Source organism: Heloderma suspectum, chromosome Z, assembly GCF_057233095.1.
Source record: "Heloderma suspectum isolate Gila_16-S chromosome Z, 16-S_ref, whole genome shotgun sequence".
Lineage (NCBI taxonomy): Eukaryota > Metazoa > Chordata > Lepidosauria > Squamata > Helodermatidae > Heloderma > Heloderma suspectum.
Window position 1 is genome coordinate 13,432,108 of NC_139476.1, and position 16,748 is coordinate 13,448,855.

The 16,748-nt window shown below is 48.5% G+C and overlaps 2 protein-coding genes across 2 annotated transcripts; one reads left to right on the forward strand and one right to left on the reverse strand.

Moving 5' to 3' along the window:
- On the forward strand, positions 1–5,273 carry BORCS8 (BLOC-1 related complex subunit 8). The gene is made up of 4 exons (XM_084826177.1): positions 1–133; positions 1,924–2,036; positions 3,997–4,061; positions 4,950–5,273. Exons 1-4 carry the CDS (start codon positions 97–99, stop codon positions 5,053–5,055), a joined length of 321 nt encoding a protein of 106 aa, XP_084682303.1. The 5' UTR covers positions 1–96; the 3' UTR covers positions 5,056–5,273.
- TMEM221 (transmembrane protein 221) lies at positions 4,359–15,146 on the reverse strand. Its single transcript, XM_084826176.1, has 3 exons — positions 14,377–15,146; positions 7,796–7,881; positions 4,359–6,911 (listed from the first exon to the last, which is right to left on the reverse strand). Exons 1-3 carry the CDS (start codon positions 14,676–14,678, stop codon positions 6,388–6,390), a joined length of 912 nt encoding a protein of 303 aa, XP_084682302.1. The 5' UTR covers positions 14,679–15,146; the 3' UTR covers positions 4,359–6,387.
- Between the last annotated feature and the right edge of the window lie 1,602 nt (positions 15,147–16,748).

A 16,748-nucleotide genomic window follows, 5' to 3' on the forward strand; every position in this document is an offset into this window, starting at 1 on the left:
GCACCCAGCCTGCCGGAAGTTTGCCGCGCAGCTGGTTTTCCGCTCCGGGTTCGCTGTCCGCTTTCTTTCCCGCTGCGTCGGGCTCGTCTCGGGATCATGGAGGAGCCCGAGATGCAGCTGAAAGTGAAGAAAGGTAACGGCGGCGGCCACTTCCGGGTTGTGTCACACGGAACGAGGTCCGGGTGGGAATGAGGGCTCGGTTGTTTACAGCTGCGCATCTACCCGCAGCCAGGAGAACTCGTGCGTGCTGTCAAACCACGTGTAACATTGGGAAGGGCTCCGCCCCACAGCTTCTGTTCAGTGCCAGTGCCCATCTCTTTTAAAAAGCAAACCCCCAACTCAAAAGAGTTCTTCTGAGGCTGTGCAAAGTGCATTTCCGCGGCGGAATGTATGCTCTGCTCTAGCCACGCTGGAGCCCCAGTGCCTCTCATTTTAGCAGTGAAACATTGTCCGTCATTGATACATGCGGGGAACCGTGAGCATCTTCCCCCGGCCCCACCCCCAGCTAGAAATGGGGGTGTTTATAGGGAGGGCAATTGTGTGTGTGTGCAGGGTGTGTGTGTTAAGCAACGGAGTCGATTTCCTTTACCCACTGGGCTCCTGCGCTGTACATGCCATGATGCAGTGTGCTAGAATGTCGGATGTGCAGCTTGGTCAAGAACTAGCAAGAACTAGCAAGGGTCCATCCAGTCCAGCATTCTGTTCACACAGCGGCCAACAGCTGCCGACCAGGAACCCACAAGAGTGCAACAGCACCCTCCCACCCATGTTCCCCAGCAACTGGTGCACATTGGCTCACTGCCTCTGGTACTGGAGGTACTACACAGCCATGAGAACTAGTAGCCACTGCTAGCCTTCTCCTCCATGAATTTGTCCAACCCCCTTTAAAAGCCATCCAAGTTAGTGGCCATCACTACATCCTGTGGTAGCAAATTCCATAGTTTGTGCTGTGTGAAGAGGTCCTTCCCTTATATCCGCCCTGAATCTCCCACCAATCAGCTTCACAGGATGACCCCAGGTTCTAGTATTATCAGAGAGGGAGAAAAATGTCTCCCTGTGCATGTTTGCTCAGAAGTAAGACGCACTGATTTCAGCAACACTTACTCCCGGGTGACTGGAGCCTTGGAACAGGGAGAGTCAGAGATCCCCTTGGCCACAAAGCCAAGAACAGGTTTCCATCTTTCTGTCTAACCCACCTTGCATGGATGTTGAGAGGATGCTGGTGGTGGACCAAATTAAGCTGCCCTGAACTTTTTGGAGGAAGAGTGGGATAAAATCTTAATAGTAATAACGAGACTTGCAACAAAATATTGTAGCATGCGGCATTCCTCTTCAGTGCCCTCGTCCATGATACTCCATCCCATTCCCCTTCTCACCAAGTCTTCCCTCCCCACCAACAGATACTCACTGTTCTGTGACCACTGAGCATGCTCAGTTCTCATCGGCCTCTTAACATCAGAAGAGCCCTGCTGGATCAGACCGAGGGTCCATCTAGTCCAGCGTTCTGTTCACACTATGGCCAACCAGCTGCCCATGGGAAAGCCACAAGCATGACTTGAGCGCAACAGCACCCTCCTGTCCACGTTCCCCAGCAACTGGTGCACATAGGCTTACTGCTTCTGATACTGGAGGCAGCATAGAGCCATCAGGACTAGTAGTCATCGATGGCCTTCTCCTCCAGGAGAGGAGTGTCCCCCACTCCGTTTTAGGGTATTCCCCCTGCTGCCAGGCTCTTTCCCCCCAAAGACCATTTTGGAAGTTTTGCTGATCCCACCCTCTTATGCGTGGGTGGTGCCTTTTGGCTACATAAGCAATGGCATTCACCACCTGAACATTGAAAATATAGGGAGAGATGCTTTTCCTGGCATGGAAATGAAGCAATAACAAAAGCACATTCTCTCCCCACACCTTCTCTTTTTCTAGTGACAGACAAGTTTACAGAGAGCATGTATGTCTTGGCCAATGAACCGTCCGTTGCCTTGTATCGTCTTCAAGAGCATGTCCGGCGGTCCCTCCCGGAACTGGCCCAGCATAAGGTAAGCTGCTGTCCAAATCCGAAATGGGAAGCAGGGAAGACTTGAGGCGCCATTCCCACATACGTCAGATAAGCAGGTAAACCTGCCTGCTGCCTAAGGCAGCAGGCAGGGGCTGGCATGATCAAATGCTTCTCTGTGCTATGCGCTTTCCCTTGTATGCAGAAAACTAGAATGTCAGGGCAGGTCCCAGGTCCGGTCCATAGTCAGACCTCTTTGTGGTAAGGCTGCTTCTAATGTTCTTATGTTAACAGTGCCATGAGGATAAATGTACAAACTCAATAAACACAGCCTGTGTTTCAAAATCCTGTATCAAGAGAAGGAACATTTCCCAAATCTCCTGGGCCCCGGGGCTCCCCGCTTCCTACTCTTGCCTTTTAGCCAGGTGTGGGCTGGGTTACATGGCCCAGTTGGGAAAGGTTGAATCCTTACCAGGGGGCTGTGTTGAACAAAGCAGGATCTGTGCCCCTCTGGAGGGGAGGGGAAATTATTCTGCAGACTTCAGCAACTTTTTTCCTCTTTTTTAATTTCATGAAGGATTTATTCCTAATGCTTTTCTTTTTCCAAGCATGAAACATCTCCCAAATAAGCACTGTACTGGCAAGAGAGGGGATTGTTATCCCAGACTTCCCACCTTATGGAGAGCAGCATCTTTCCACCCCCCACCCCCAGCTCTGTTTTTTAGTGTCTTTGGGGGACTGTGGCCCATCTTTTACTTAGCTGCTGTGCTAATGATGAGGCATTAATTTCATTGTCTTAAGCATCAGCCAGCTTTAGTTAATAAATGTTGGCCGAAGGAGACAATCAGAGTTCCAGAGTAAGATTTGAGAAGCTGGTATGTGTCTGTGGGTGAGAGAGATCATAGAATGAAAGCATTGGAGGTGATCCAGTCCAACTCCCTGCTCAGTGCAGCACCCTAACAGATGCCCATCCAGCCTCTGCTTAAATATCTCCAAGCGAAGGAGAACCCATCACTTCCCGCGGCAGTTGGGAAGGTTCTTCTAACGTTTAGTCAATTTCTACCCATTGGTTCTAGTCCTGCACTCTGCTTCTCATTCCTTCCAGATGTTTTGGACTTCAACTCCCATCAGCCCCAGCCAGTATGGCCAACAGTCAGGAATCCTTGGAGATGTAGTCCCAAACATCTGGAGGATACCAGTTTGGGGAAGGCTGCGTTAAGACATAATGTTTTTTCACTGGATTTCCAAAATGATTTAGGGCTTTTTAGGTGGTGTTGATTTTTTAGCAGGTCTGTTATCTCCACAAAGGAGGTTACCCGTTGGGTCTCTGTGTGATCTGCTGTTCAGCCTCCTTTCCTCCCCACCAGGCTGTGCTGGATCTGGATGATTCTGCCACCTCGGCATCATTTTGCTTGTTGCATATATGGAGCCCAAGTGGAATAGCCCAGGCTTGGAGGAGGTTAACCGTTGCCTCTCTGTGTGATTTGCTGTTTTGGAAGTAGGCAGGGATAATCAGCCACCGATGCAGGGGATAAATAGACGGGGATAATCAGCCACTGATGAAGAGCTGGGAAATTCTGCATCGGGGTGTGAATTGCTCCTGATGCAGAGACTCAGCAGAGCTACTAATTCCAAGAGGAAGCTGATTGTTGCTTCTCTGAGTCACGTGCTCACTTTGAGAGGCTCATGCAGAAATGTAAAGGACTGGGTTCAAATCTCCAGTTAGATCTAACCTTTCTCACAGGGTTGTTGTTAGGATAAAACGGGGAGAGAAAAAGGCTCTAAAATCAACTCTTTGCCTGCTTCCAATTTTAGTTTGGAAAGAAGCACAAGTCAGAAGTCTGGAGAATGCTGGTAGGAGCTGACTGAAGATGACCCTTCTCATTATTATTATTTTGAATTTTCTTTGTGTTTTCTGGACAGATTAGGGATGCTGACAGAGGATAGAAAATTATTTGCCTCTCCCAGATCTGCAGGGGTTCACCTGTCCTCTATCTTTGCAGGCCGACATGCAGAGCTGGGAAGAGCAGAGTCAAGGAGCCATTTACACTGTGGAGTATGCTTGCAGGTACTGGCAATAAAAGATTGCACCTCCACCCCAGCAGTTCTTTTAAAAAACCCAGAGACCAGGGGTGGAGGGCAATGAAGGGCAGGAGTTCTTGTTCCCATTTGCACAGCTGAGTGTACTGCTTAAAAACAAAAACCTTAAAATTCACACTTTCAAGCATATCTTCGCAGCAATGAGGACTAGGAACCCGTTTGCTATGGCTGTTCTTGAAAAAAGAAGCTGAATTCCCTGGCCTGATATCACATTCCATGGCTTTTCTTGTGCCCCTGTATCCTTGTGGCTCAGCCCTGCCTGTATGATTTCCCCTAACTTTTATTGGAAATTTATTTATTTATTTACATTTATATACCACCTTATCTGCTAAAAAGCCATCAAGGTGGCATACAACAATTTAAAACAATGCAACCTTAAAACAATAAAAACAACAGCAGTAAAAACATTAAAACTGTTTGTTTTAAAAAGCTAAATTGAAAAGATCATAATTGTTCGCCAGACAGATGTTCACACTGGACCTGTTTAACGGCAGAGTGTCCCTTGTGGAGCAGCACCATTCATGTTCGGTTCCAAGGGATCTTCTCTTCTTGCTCAGAATGAATGAGGCGACACGATAGAATGTGTGCAGCTTTTGCACTCCAGATGTTGAGGCGGGGAGTCCCAAGTTCCTAGTCCTCATGGCTGCAAAGATCCAAGCTTGAAGTGTGGATTTCAATTTTGGAGAGAAGCACGCTCAGTCGTGCACATGGGGGGTTGGAGGGAGGAAAGCAAACCACCCTACTCTGTCTCTACTTCCAGCATTGGGGTGGCAGAAGGAGGAGTGGGGTCTAAGGTGCAGAGATCCTGAAGCATCTCCCCCCTAACTCTGGCCTTGTGTTCCCTCTCCTGCTCCAGTGCCATCAAGAACATGAAGGACAGTGGTGTGTATTTCAAGAGCATTGAAGGACTGCTCAGACATGCTATTGCCATGAAAGATCGGCTGAATTCTGCCCGCAGGTAGCTTTTGAAACCCAGACGCCTGGAAGCCTCATGAACCGCACCACCACCAATGCCATTCCCATGTGGAAGAATGCCGGGTTGAAATCAGTGCAAGAGAGCTCTTGACAGGCCTGCCCTTTGCAGCCAAGAAGTGATGTGTGCTGGCTTCCCAGTGCAATCGTTTTAACAAATTATTGTCATCAGGATTAATATTATTAATATTAAATCTCTGAAAGCGAAGATCTGATACTGTAAGAATGCTTATTCCAAAACAATTCTAGGAAAAAAAACCCTGCATTCTAGGTTGCTGCAGGCAAGAATTTTCCCAGTGCTGTTTTGTGGTGGTTTCTTTGCTTGGCATTTGCTTGTTATCAGATGTGGCAGGGAGGGAGGGATATATGGAGCTTCCTTAGACACAGTCAGAGTATTCGTCCATTTAGCTCTGCACTGTCTGAGCAATGGCCCTTCCCCTAAAAGCACAAAGTAAGATCCCCCTGATTCTAAATAAAGGGCTGGTTTAAATAGGAACAGAAAAAACTACCTTTTATCAAATATGATATTGGTCCTTTCAGCTCTGTATTGTCTGTACTGGCCACCAGCGGCTCTCCAGAGTTTCAGGCAGGGTTTTTTCCCAGCCCTGCCTGGAGATGCTGGTGACTGAACCCGGGACCTTCTGCGTGCAAAGCACGTGCTCTACCACTGAGTAAAGTCCCCCTCCCCTAGTTACGTATCTTCTTTTCACCTCTCCCCTTGCCCCTAAAGGAATGGATTTTTTTTTTAATCTATTAGGGTCATCTGGGGAACTCCAGAGGGCCAGATTGGGAACCTCAGAGGGCCGGATTTGGCACGTGGGCCAAAGGTTCTGGACCCCTGAGCTAGGGAATTATTTCTCATTCATTCTGTTTCTGTACCGCCCCAAAGCTGAAGCTCTCTGGGCCGTTCACAAAAATGATCCTGCTGGATCAGGCCAAAGGCAAGGCTAGTCCATCATCTGGTTTCCCAATGAGATGTCCCAGTGGCCAATGAGATGTCACTGAGAAGCCCACAAACGGTATGAAGGCTATTGCCCTCTCCCAGCAACTCCTGTTTTGTGGTAGAGTGAATGGGGTTCCGTTATTACAAGTAGTTGCTAATACATCTGTTCCCCCACACCCCACCTCCGAATTCTTCTCATCCCCTTTTAAAGCCACCTAAGCAAATGGCCCCCGCTGCACTTGTGGCAACTAGTCCTACTAATTCATGATGTGTTGTGTGAAGGAACAACTCTCTCTTAATGGTCGAGTGGCAAAGAGCCCTCAAAGTTCTCTGCAGAGATGGGGTGGGTGGTGGGGAGGGACTCCCCACTTTCCAGTTTTCACACCAAGGTTGAATCTTTCCCGGAGCCCGCTGGCTTCCGGGACAGAACGTTCCGCATTTCTTGCGTGACCCCGTTCCAGGGCTTGCTGTCGGCATGCAGGAGGCCAGACTCTGCTGAAAGGGTGCGGTGTAACCTGACCACACCATAGCTCCCCTCCTCCAGCGTATGCCCGGCGCTCCCTGAGGATGTGACATTGCTGCTTGCCGGCGTGGTGAGCTGGGACTTCTGCTCCACGAATGGTGGGTACGAAAACTCCCGGTGGATCTCCAGACGCGGCCTGGGGGCAGCCATGTTTTTAGCATTGTTGAGGTGCGTAGCAGGCATCTCACCGCCACCGCGGGCAGAGTCGTTTTCATAGAGTGTGTGCGAAAGGTCTCCCTGGCTGTGCCGGGTGGCTCTGGAGGCCCGGATCAGGGCGTGGGTCACGGTGATGAAGAGGACGACGATGCCAGATGACAGGATGCAAGCACTGGTGATTCCTGTCTCGATCTCAAACAGCACCAGCATGTACATGGAGAGTGCTGGAATTTCAGAGAGGGAGATGAAATTTAAGACGCAGCAATGATAGAAGATTAATACGAATGACAGAGGCGATTCTCTATATCTTTCAGCTCAAGAGCTGAACCTAATTTGAGTCAGGGGAACCATTTAAGAATCACCCCCAGTGAGGTCACAGACTTGCATAAAATTTCCATCTGCTGGGTATATCGATTCATTTGTTACATGTATTTATTTATTTATTACATTTCTATTCTGCCCAGTAGCCAAAGCTCTCTGGATGGTTCACAAAAATTGAAACCCCCAAATATAGCATAAAATACAATATAAAATATAAAAAGCTTAAAATTTATATCACACCTTTTCCTCCAAGGACCCCAAGGTGTGCTCATGATCCTTCTCCTCCTCTCTATTTATCCTCACAGCAACCCCGCAAGATAGGTGAGACTGAGAGTCAGTGAGTGGCCCAAAGTCACCCCATGAGCTTCATGGCCAACTGGGCACTTGAACCCAGATCTCCCCAATCCAACACTCTAACTACTACACCACACGGCCTCTCTGCATCTTTGCATCTATGGGTATGTAAAGCGATCAGTAGCTACTTGTCATGGGTTCAATAGAGCTTGCAGACAAAGATTATGAAATCAGTATTTTTGAAGAAGGGGAAATAATCTGTGGGTTTTAAATCTCAACATTTTAAAATCACAGATAATTTTTCAAGATTTCCATGCATGCCCTCTGGTTTTTTTTTTTAATGGCAAATTTTAAATATTGCTCAATCCTACAAAAGCCATAAAGGAATGGACTTTGTTCCCTTTTATTTCCCTAAACCAAAGCCAAATTTTGCGCTTGCCTTCCAGTAGAGGGCAAACAAGAACTAGGCCAAAGTTTGGGGGACCCCACTTACCTGCAAGATAGACCGAGACCCCGCAGCAAAACAAACCAACGGCCACATGCCGCACCTTCCGGCTGTCCAAAAGGAACCAGTCGCCCCTGTGAGAGTGGAAAAGGAGAAGGCAGTGGTTATGCATTGTCAATTATTTCTATAGCGTTGTTGATGCGTATTGATTTTGCTCTATAGAAGGGGTGCAAAATCTCAGGCCCACGGGCCACTCAATCTGGCCCTCTGGGATTTTCCCAGACGACCACATCCCCTGGCCGCACCCCCTTTCCCCCCAACCGCCAATTCTTTGTGGTATCCTGGCTTTTGCTTCTCTTCCCCTGGAGAAATTCGGTGAAATTATCTCCCAAATTTCTCTGCCCACAAATAAGGTAGGGAATTTTGAGAGGCCATCCGCATACAGCTCTAGTTAAAATGCCTCTCCTAAAGCCTAGTTACTGGCAGTGAGCACTTTAAGTTAAAATATGCAGGCGTTTGGGATATTTTGGCCCATCTCTTTGGCTCTGCCCCCTTCGTGCTCAGCCCCACCAACCACAGGAATTTCACAACCTCATTCAGCCCGAGGGCCAAATTCAGTTTCAGAAAGGCTCAGGGGCATTCCAGTGTTGGACAGGGCTGAAGCCAAAGTGGCAGGAGCAAAATAGCATGAATACAAGCATAGTTTAGAAACACACAAGGCCAAGAAACTTTTAGGGAAAATGGGTCGGGCCAGGAGGAGAGGTGTGGACATCTAAAAGAACAGATTGGGACCATAAAAGAACAAGACAGGAGAACTCCACCCACCCCTACACTTACTGGATTTTACTAACCTGCCTCAGTCTTGTGCTCCCACACCCACCTTTAGGATCTGTAAGATTAGCAGCTCTGGAGATGAGGTCTTTTTGGTGACACCATAGCTCTGAAACTCTCTCCCAATGGACTGAGGTTTGGCCCCTTCAGTGCTTGACTTTTAAATGCACCTTGAAACCCCATTTATTCTGAGCTGCTTTGAAACAGTTACAATATAGAACTTGTAAATATTTGATATCGCTGCTGGTCTTGAAACAGTTGGTTTTTAAATTGCTCTTGTAAGCTGTTTTAAGTTGTATTCTAAATGAATGCAGTGCCGGCTTTTGAAATGTTTGAACTTCTACTGCATTTTATTGGGATTAGGGATTCTCCTTTTTGATGTGATCTTAAAAGGCAGCCTAGAAATCATCAAAATCAATCAGAAATCACTCTAGATTTCATGATCAGCTGCCAAAGATGTTAACTATTTAACTCCAATAAAAAGTCGTGTACTCATAAGAGCATAAGAACAGCCCTGCTGGGTCAGACCCAGGGTCCATCTAGTCCAGCATTCTGTTCACACAGTGGCCAACCAGCTGTTGACCAGGGACCCACAAGCAGGGCATGAGTGCAACAGCACCTTCGCACCCATGTTCCCCAGCAACTGGTGCACATAGGCACACTCCTGCTGGTACTGGAGGTAGCACATAGCCATCAAGACTAGTAGCCATTGATGGCCTTCTCCTCCAGGTCCTCAGGGTGCCAAGTTCTCTTGGTGGAATTTTGGTGCTTTCATCCATTCATGCTGGCATTGAACCGCATGTGTATAAGTGCGAGCTAGCCTCTGGCTATGAAAAAAATGAAACAAATTTCACCCACTTACAGTGCAGTCGTAGACATGTCTACTCAGAGGTGAGTACCATTGAGTTCAATGGGGCTTACTCTCAGACAAGATTGCAGACTTAAGGATTGCTGATTAGTAAAGACAAGCCTATTTATGCTAATCAAAGTGCCAAAAATGTTTCTTCTGAAATGTGGCGGAGGGCTGCTCTGAGTGTGTGTGTGTGTGTGTGTGTGTGAGTGTGAGTGTACACGTTTTGCCCCCAGTTCTCCTTAAGGCTCAAGCGAGTGTTGCAGTTCAGTCAGTAACTGGGGAAATGCTGATTTGGGCCCTTTAGCAGGGGGTAGCTGACCCGTGTTTTTAAAATCCATCTTTGCAGGGGGCCGCAATCCCAGGAAAAGGAAAAATTTGGAATGCCTGCCCACTTTTTCCTTCCATTGTCCGGGAGAATAGAGGCGGCTTTGTTTTGTCAATTGCAGAAAGAGAAGTGTGTGTGTGGGGGGGGGTGTCCAGCACAAACTTTGTTTGCCAAACTCCAGAGCATCTGAGAAAAAGAAAGTGTCAGGGAGGGAGGGGGGACCCAGAAAGAAAATTTGAAGCTGTAATTCAGAATGACAGCGGCAACATGGGAATGATGCAGGACGTGAAACGAAGCCATAATGAGCAACGTTCACTCCAGTGTACTGGATTCTGATACGGCTCACTGAAAGGGAATTTTAGACCATGATAATAACATGCCCGTGGCACCATCAGCATACATGCTTTGCGGGTGAATGTAAGTTGTGCCATGTGGCTGCCGTGATTCTGAGTGACAAAGAAATCTGGAATGTGGCACTGGGTGCAAAATTCACCTTCCTGCGATTCTGTTCTTTTTAAAAAAAAAAAAAAACCCAGCAAGTTTCTAGACCTCATGACTGTGGATGTCTTGGAAAGTATGTGGGCAATGAATCTCAAACAGTGGCGCAGCGAGGTCATGTTATACCCTGGACTTAATGGTGATGGCAAGAATAAAATGAAGTTTGCTCCTGCTACCTGGATGCTCTCATCACCGGCTGCTTTCTGGGGGGTCCTTTGGGCAGCCCCTGGGCTGCAGGATTTGGGTTCCAACCCTGATCAGTGGTACAGTTGTCGATTTTGAAGTGCAGGCACTCATCCTGACGGTCCACCTAGCCAGGCCCCCAAGGGGAGTCCCAAAATGCAGGCAGTTTATGACATTCAAAGAATATGAGCAATAAAACTACACTTTAAAGACAGAGAAGCAAGGCAATTGATCCCTCTCAACAAAGCGGTTTTAGCCTTTGTCATCTCCGCCAGGAGCAGGTCTTTTGGAAAGCTAATGGGTCTTAATGGCCCCTTCAAGTCTCAGCCTCTCCCCAAATACTCTGTATTACAACAAGGCACAATGTACTGTTGTTGGGAAAATTCATTCCCCCACCCCACCCTCCAACTACGGAGAAGATTGCAGCTAAGCTCAGAGGGAACAGGGAAATTTGAGGAGGGTAGCAGGTGACTGTGTCCCTGCTAATAATAATAATAATAAAAAAGTGCCAGCTGTACACCCCAGCTGTACACCCCTGTAGCTGCCACTACACCATTGACCCAGTTACAGACAAACACACACTCTGGGCATGAGCAGTTTTACATTCTCTTCCATCATAGCACCATCAGGACTACCGGAATAAAATGCAGTCTGTTTCTGCTACCCAGCTGCCAAACACATCGACTTAGGGATAAGCGCCATTTTGAGCCGAAAAGGAAAATATTTTGTTAAAGCAACAATGGTAACTTGAGTGTCTGTAACCATGTGCCTGCCAGAACAGATGTCCCTGAATAGCTGTGATCTCAGAAGTATTTTGGTACTGCCTCCCTAAGGCTGCTTCCTAAGAATTCTTTAAAGGAAAAACAGCAACAAGGTGCTAGCCCTTATGAGAGAACAAAGAAATTGCACCATCAATTATGCAAAATCGAATGCGTGCAACTTTGCTCCACAATGGGGTGGGAATTGGGTAAAATCCAACATAAGTCTTACGTAGAGCAGATCCATTGAAAGGGATAGGACTTAAGTTAGTTATGATTATGTCAAGTCCCATTCCTTTCAATAGATCTACTCTAAGTAGCACGTGTTAGATTTTACCCAAGGCCTCCAGAAACGCAGAGAGATGGATGAATAAGATTTTCTGCAGTTTGGTCCCAGCAAATTCAATTCCCCAGGGAGCAACTTACCCATCTCTGTGGCTAGTAAAAGCAGCGCATGACTGTGATCCGATACACCCTTACCTGGGAGTAAGCCTGGTTCAACTCAGTAGATATGCATAAATTGCACCATCAATTATGCAAAATCGAATGCGTGCAACTTTGCTTCATCTATGTAACTCAAACAGGTTGCAGAAGTTAGCTTGTCACCGCACAGAATTTGGATCACCTGGATGCAGAACTGTTGTTGGTGTATTGAAGCACAGATTATATGTTCTGAATAGAAACAAGGTGGGAGGATGGGTCCCTGCCCTGCAGGAGCTTACAAATATAAATTGGGGCTGAATATATTTGAGCCTTTCTGGAAGCTTGGCTGTACATGCAGGAGGTGGTGGCGGTTTAACCACCCCAATATTAAAAGATAAATCAGAATAAAAAACAAGCGGTTAAAAAATGCATTTATACCTTGACTGAGGAATTGACCGATATTATAGGGGGAGTATTTCTCCCACAGATTTCTATGAGAGCAAGTAAAAAAAGACTGCAAACAGAGGCTTAGCTGAAGGCATAACCTGCCCCCCTTTGCTCCTGCTCACACACAAAGGTTGTTGTTATTCTGTCAGAGGTCAAATTGGTGTTGAAAGCCTGCCCATTCTCCCACAGAAATAGATGGTTCCCTTTGACTTCTCTGGCCAATGTTTGGGGAACATATTAAGAGCCTTCCTGCTTGATCAGGTCAAGGCAGATCCATTGGGGGCATCCCAGCATCCTGTTTCCAACACAGGTCAGCCAGATAGTTCCACGGAAGCCCATAACCAGAACACGAAGTCAAGAGCCCTCTCTTGTCTGCCTTCCAGTGCTTGGGATTCCAAGGTATATTGCTCCTGTACATGGAGGCTCAATTTTAAGCTGTCATGGCAAATAGTCTAGAGGAACATAAGAGTAATCCTGCTGGGTCAGAACAAAGGTCCATCCAGCCCAAAAGCCCACATAACCAGATGCATCTTCTGAAAGTGAATACAACGGGAGACAGGATAGAGGAGTACAAAATTATGCCTGGTGTGGAGAAAGTTGGAGTGGGAGACATTTTTCTCCCTCTCTCTAATACTAGAACCCAGTGGGGTCCTCCCATGAAGCTGATTGGTGGGAGATTCAGGACAAAGGAAGGGCTTCCTCATGCAATGCAGAGGGAAACTGTGGAATTTGCTGCCACAGGATGCAGTGATGGTCACCACTTTGGATGGCTTTAAAAGGGGGTTAGACAAATTCATGGAGGAGAAGGCTATCAATGGCTATTGGTCCTCATGGCTGTATAGTACCTCCAGTACCAGAGGCGGTGAGCCAATGTATACCAGTTGCTGGGGAACATGGGTGGGAGGATGCTGTTGCACTCATGTCCTGCTTGTGGGTTCCTGGTCAGCAGCTGGTTGGCCACGGCGTGAACAGACTGTTGGACTAGATAGCCCCTTGGTCTGATCCAGCAGGGTTCTTCTTATGTGTTTAGGAGTGGCCTCCAGATGTTTTGACCAGGTTGGGGAGGCATCTAGATTTGACCAGGTTGGAGAGGCATTTCTTCCTCTTAACCAAGATCATGTGTCGTTTCACAGTGGGCTGCCTGCACACATTAACCCTGACCTCACTCCAGCGTGTGCGGACACAACATTTCAAAGTCGTGCTAACGCATGTAAAACAGGCTTTTTGTCTTGCTTGCCGTGGATCGGAGATGGGGTTCTGTTAATGATTTGGAGAGTGCAGGTTCCCGGCTGCAGGCAGAGATGCCCAAACGTACACAGCCCGTGAAAACCAGCCAGGCAGAAAGAAGAAGCATAAAAAGGGCAGCCTTGCCAAGTAAATCCACAAAAGTTAATTTGCCCATATCTGTAGTATGGTGTGTCTGAGTTAATTATAGGTAGTCCCAAAGTTAAAAAAAAAAAAAAAAACCCAACCAACTTTGGTTAGGGATACGAAATGATTTCCCCATCATCACCACAGCTCCCTGCCTTTATTGTTCCCAAAATTTGCTTTCTGTTGCATTCCAGTCCTCCTTGATTCCACATTCATTAGGAAGATTTTTTAAAAAATGAATCGGAGAAACTGATCACACCATATATGTAGTACTCAGACAGATGGACTGTTCCTGGGCACCAAAGCTCCATTTCATTATCCTGGCTAATCAATTTGCCACTGACAAAGCTGCATTGGGTGCAATCATATGCACATTTAGACAGATAAAATCCCTACAGTTCCCAGCATTCCCCAGCCAGCCACGCTGCTTGGGAAATGCTGGGAGTTGTACGGCTTTTTTCTGTCTAAACATGCACAGGAGTGTGCGCCCATAGAATCCAAAATTCCCTTCCAAAGCCACCTGTTGGCTGGCATGACAGGAGTTGTCTTCCGACACATCTGGCAGGCGCCGAATTCAGGATGGCTGCTTGTTTCCCCACCTAACTTTGGACACTTAAAAAAAAAAGAAACTAAAGAAGAAGCAGCTCCTCAATTCATGCCTGCTAGCCAAAGTGCACCTGCCCCTTCTGCTAATTGCGTGCTGCCCTTTCCCCCTTTTTTCAGCTCTGTGGGGGTTTGTTTAAAGGTGAGATGAGCAGCAGTTGGTACACTGCCAAGGAGCTAGTCCTTAAGGTGAGAAAGCAGACCAGTGTGCACCCCAGTGGCCTGTGTCTCCCCAATTCCCTCTTCCCTGCCTACCCCCAATTAGCCACTACAGCCCCCCCCCTCCCGCGCGCCCAGTACCCACTTGCAGGGAGACCCCAGCCCTCCCAGTACCCACCTTTCCGGCGCAAGAGCGTCCCCTGGAGGCGCGCATCGCTCTGCGCCGCAGTAGCCGTGCAGGAGGCTTAGCAGGAGGCAGCTGAGGCTGAGCACCAGGCAGAGCGCGGCCAGCACGGCGGAGAGAAGCAGCAGCACCCGCCTGGCCCCCTCCGGGAGGCCGTTGCTGCTGCTCCCCGCTCCGGCCCGGCTGCCGGCTTGAACCTGAAAGATCAGCATGGACGCCAGCACGGCCATCAACCCGGCCACGGTGCCAAAGAGCATCAGTGCGCCCAGAGCGCGTTGTCCGTACGGGGAGAGCATGATTGCGCAGCTCTAGGGGGCGGAAGCGGGGGCAGGCAAGGCGGATCGGGCCGGCCGGAGGGAGCAGGCAGCGCTGCGGGGAACCGGCAGCCTGCGGACCGAGAAGGAGCCGCGGGGAAAGTGGGGCGAAAAAGTTTCTTCGCTCGAGCCTGGGTCGTCGAGGCGGCGCTTTGGAGACGGCGGAGGGTGTTGCGGCCGGCCAAGGGGAGGGACCGCGAGGGGATGGGCTGCAAGGGGGGACCAGCACTCCCCTCCCACCAGCTCTGTAGCTAGGGGGGCCCTGCCCCCCACATTTACTCTGCCCCCCAATGTTCTCTGCCCCCTAATATTTTCTTACAAACGAATAATTAAAAAGCTTTTTACAGTTTTGTATTTAAAAGGCCTGCAAACCTGGTGAACTGCCTCCCCTACTTTTTTGGCAGCCTCCCCCCACCCCGAACTTCTAGCCTGGCTACGGGCCTGCCCCCCACGCAGTACTTGTCCGTCACAGAAGGTGTCCCCCCCCCCCACACACACAAAACTTGCCTTTAAAAGGCCTGCAAACCAGAAGAACTGCCCCCCTACTGGGGGGGGGGCTCCCCAGTACTTTTAGGCCGGCTACCGGGCTGCCGCCCCCACACTCCACGTCTTTTCTGCTTTCCCACCTTACGGAGCAGGGGTGCAGTGAGATCATTTGAGATTTTGTATTCTTACACTTCTATCCCTCCTTTTTGTCCTCTTGCAAGGAGCCCAAGGTGTCTCACGTGGCCTTCCTCCTCCTCTCCGTTGCATCCTCACAACAACCCTTTGAGGTAGGTTAGGCTGAGAGTGACTGGCCCAGAGTCACCGAGTGAGCTTCCTGGCAGAGTGGGGACTAGAAGCAGGGTCTCCTGATCTTATGGGGATCCCCTTTAGACAGCCATGTGAAGCACAAAAGTAGTATTTCTGTTCCCCTTTGTCTCTCCCCCCACCACCACTCCATGGCTTGAATCCAATGTTAGAGTAGTCCCACTGAAATGAACAGAACTGAAGTTAGACATGACAAACCTCAATCCCATTCATTTAAATTGGTCTACTCTGAGTAGGAGCTAACCTTGGAGCCAACCCCCTGCTCTTTATAACTGCTTCGACATTCCTGATACATTAGAACAACAGCAACAAAAACATTGGCCAGCCCCCCTTTAAAAAAGAAAAGGAAACTACTCGGAGTATGTGCAGGTTTGCATTTTTAAACTCGAATCAGAGCACCTTCAGGACTGCAGGAATGAAATGGGAATTTGCTTCTGCTGACCTTGACACCTTCATCACTGGCTGTTCCCTGGGGGGGGGGGGTCACCCAGGGTCCTTGACTTTGGCCCCAAAGGACAGCCTTCACTGAAGCAGTCATAAGGGCCAGTCCCAAGGCACTTTACAAACTTCTTTCTCCCCCTTTCCTTGCCACGTAACATTCAATGTTTCTTTCTAGACCCAGGCTTTGAGTGGTACACTCTTCCCTGGGCTGGTCACCCTCCAGATGAGTTAGACTACAACTCCTATCATTCCCATTCCTAGTCCAATCCATCTGGAGGGCGAGCAAATTGGGGCGAGGCTGGAACGGCTGGCTTGACTTTGTTTTGTGTTTTTGATTGCGGCTCTTTGTTGCTGCTGCTGCTGTTAATTTAATGAGCCTTAAAATAAAATAGATAAATAAAAAGGTTTGAATCTTCTCTGAGCAGAGCAGCTGGGTTAAAAATAATAAAGCGATGGATTAAACAGGGGTGTTGAACTTCGTTCAGTCTGAGAGCCAAATTCTATTAGGGCGAAGTTCTCTAGGGCAACATTCCAGTGATGGGCGGAGCCAAAGGCAAAAGGGGCAGAGCTGAAGGCAAAGAAGGCAGGGCCAAAATACCAGTCTATTTTAGCTTCAAGCTTTTCCTGCCAGTCACTGAGCCTTAGGAGGGGCATTTCAGGCTTTTAGAATGGGAGAAAAATGCACAAAAGCCAAATGATTGGTGGTCGGGGCGAGGGAGGGGCCGTGAGAAGGGGAGGGGCCAAGTAGGGACCCCCAGAACTCCAAACTGGAACCCTAGCCATACCTAGATTCAAATTGAG

Excerpts from the sequence above, each read along its gene's own strand:
- BORCS8 (XM_084826177.1), top strand. The coding sequence starts at position 97 with ATGGAGGAGCCCGAGATGCAGCTGAAAGTGAAGAAAG. Across the intron at positions 134-1,923 it reads GCAGCTGAAAGTGAAGAAAG|TGACAGACAAGTTTACAGAG; the intron begins GTAACGGCGGCG and ends CTCTTTTTCTAG. Across the intron at positions 4,062-4,949 it reads ACTGTGGAGTATGCTTGCAG|TGCCATCAAGAACATGAAGG; the intron begins GTACTGGCAATA and ends CTCCTGCTCCAG.
- TMEM221 (XM_084826176.1), bottom strand. The coding sequence starts at position 14,678 with ATGCTCTCCCCGTACGGACAACGCGCTCTGGGCGCACTGATGCTCTTT. Across the intron at positions 7,882-14,376 it reads GACGCTCTTGCGCCGGAAAG|GGGCGACTGGTTCCTTTTGG; the intron begins GTGGGTACTGGG and ends CCACTCTCACAG. Across the intron at positions 6,912-7,795 it reads GGTCTCGGTCTATCTTGCAG|CACTCTCCATGTACATGCTG; the intron begins GTAAGTGGGGTC and ends CTGAAATTCCAG.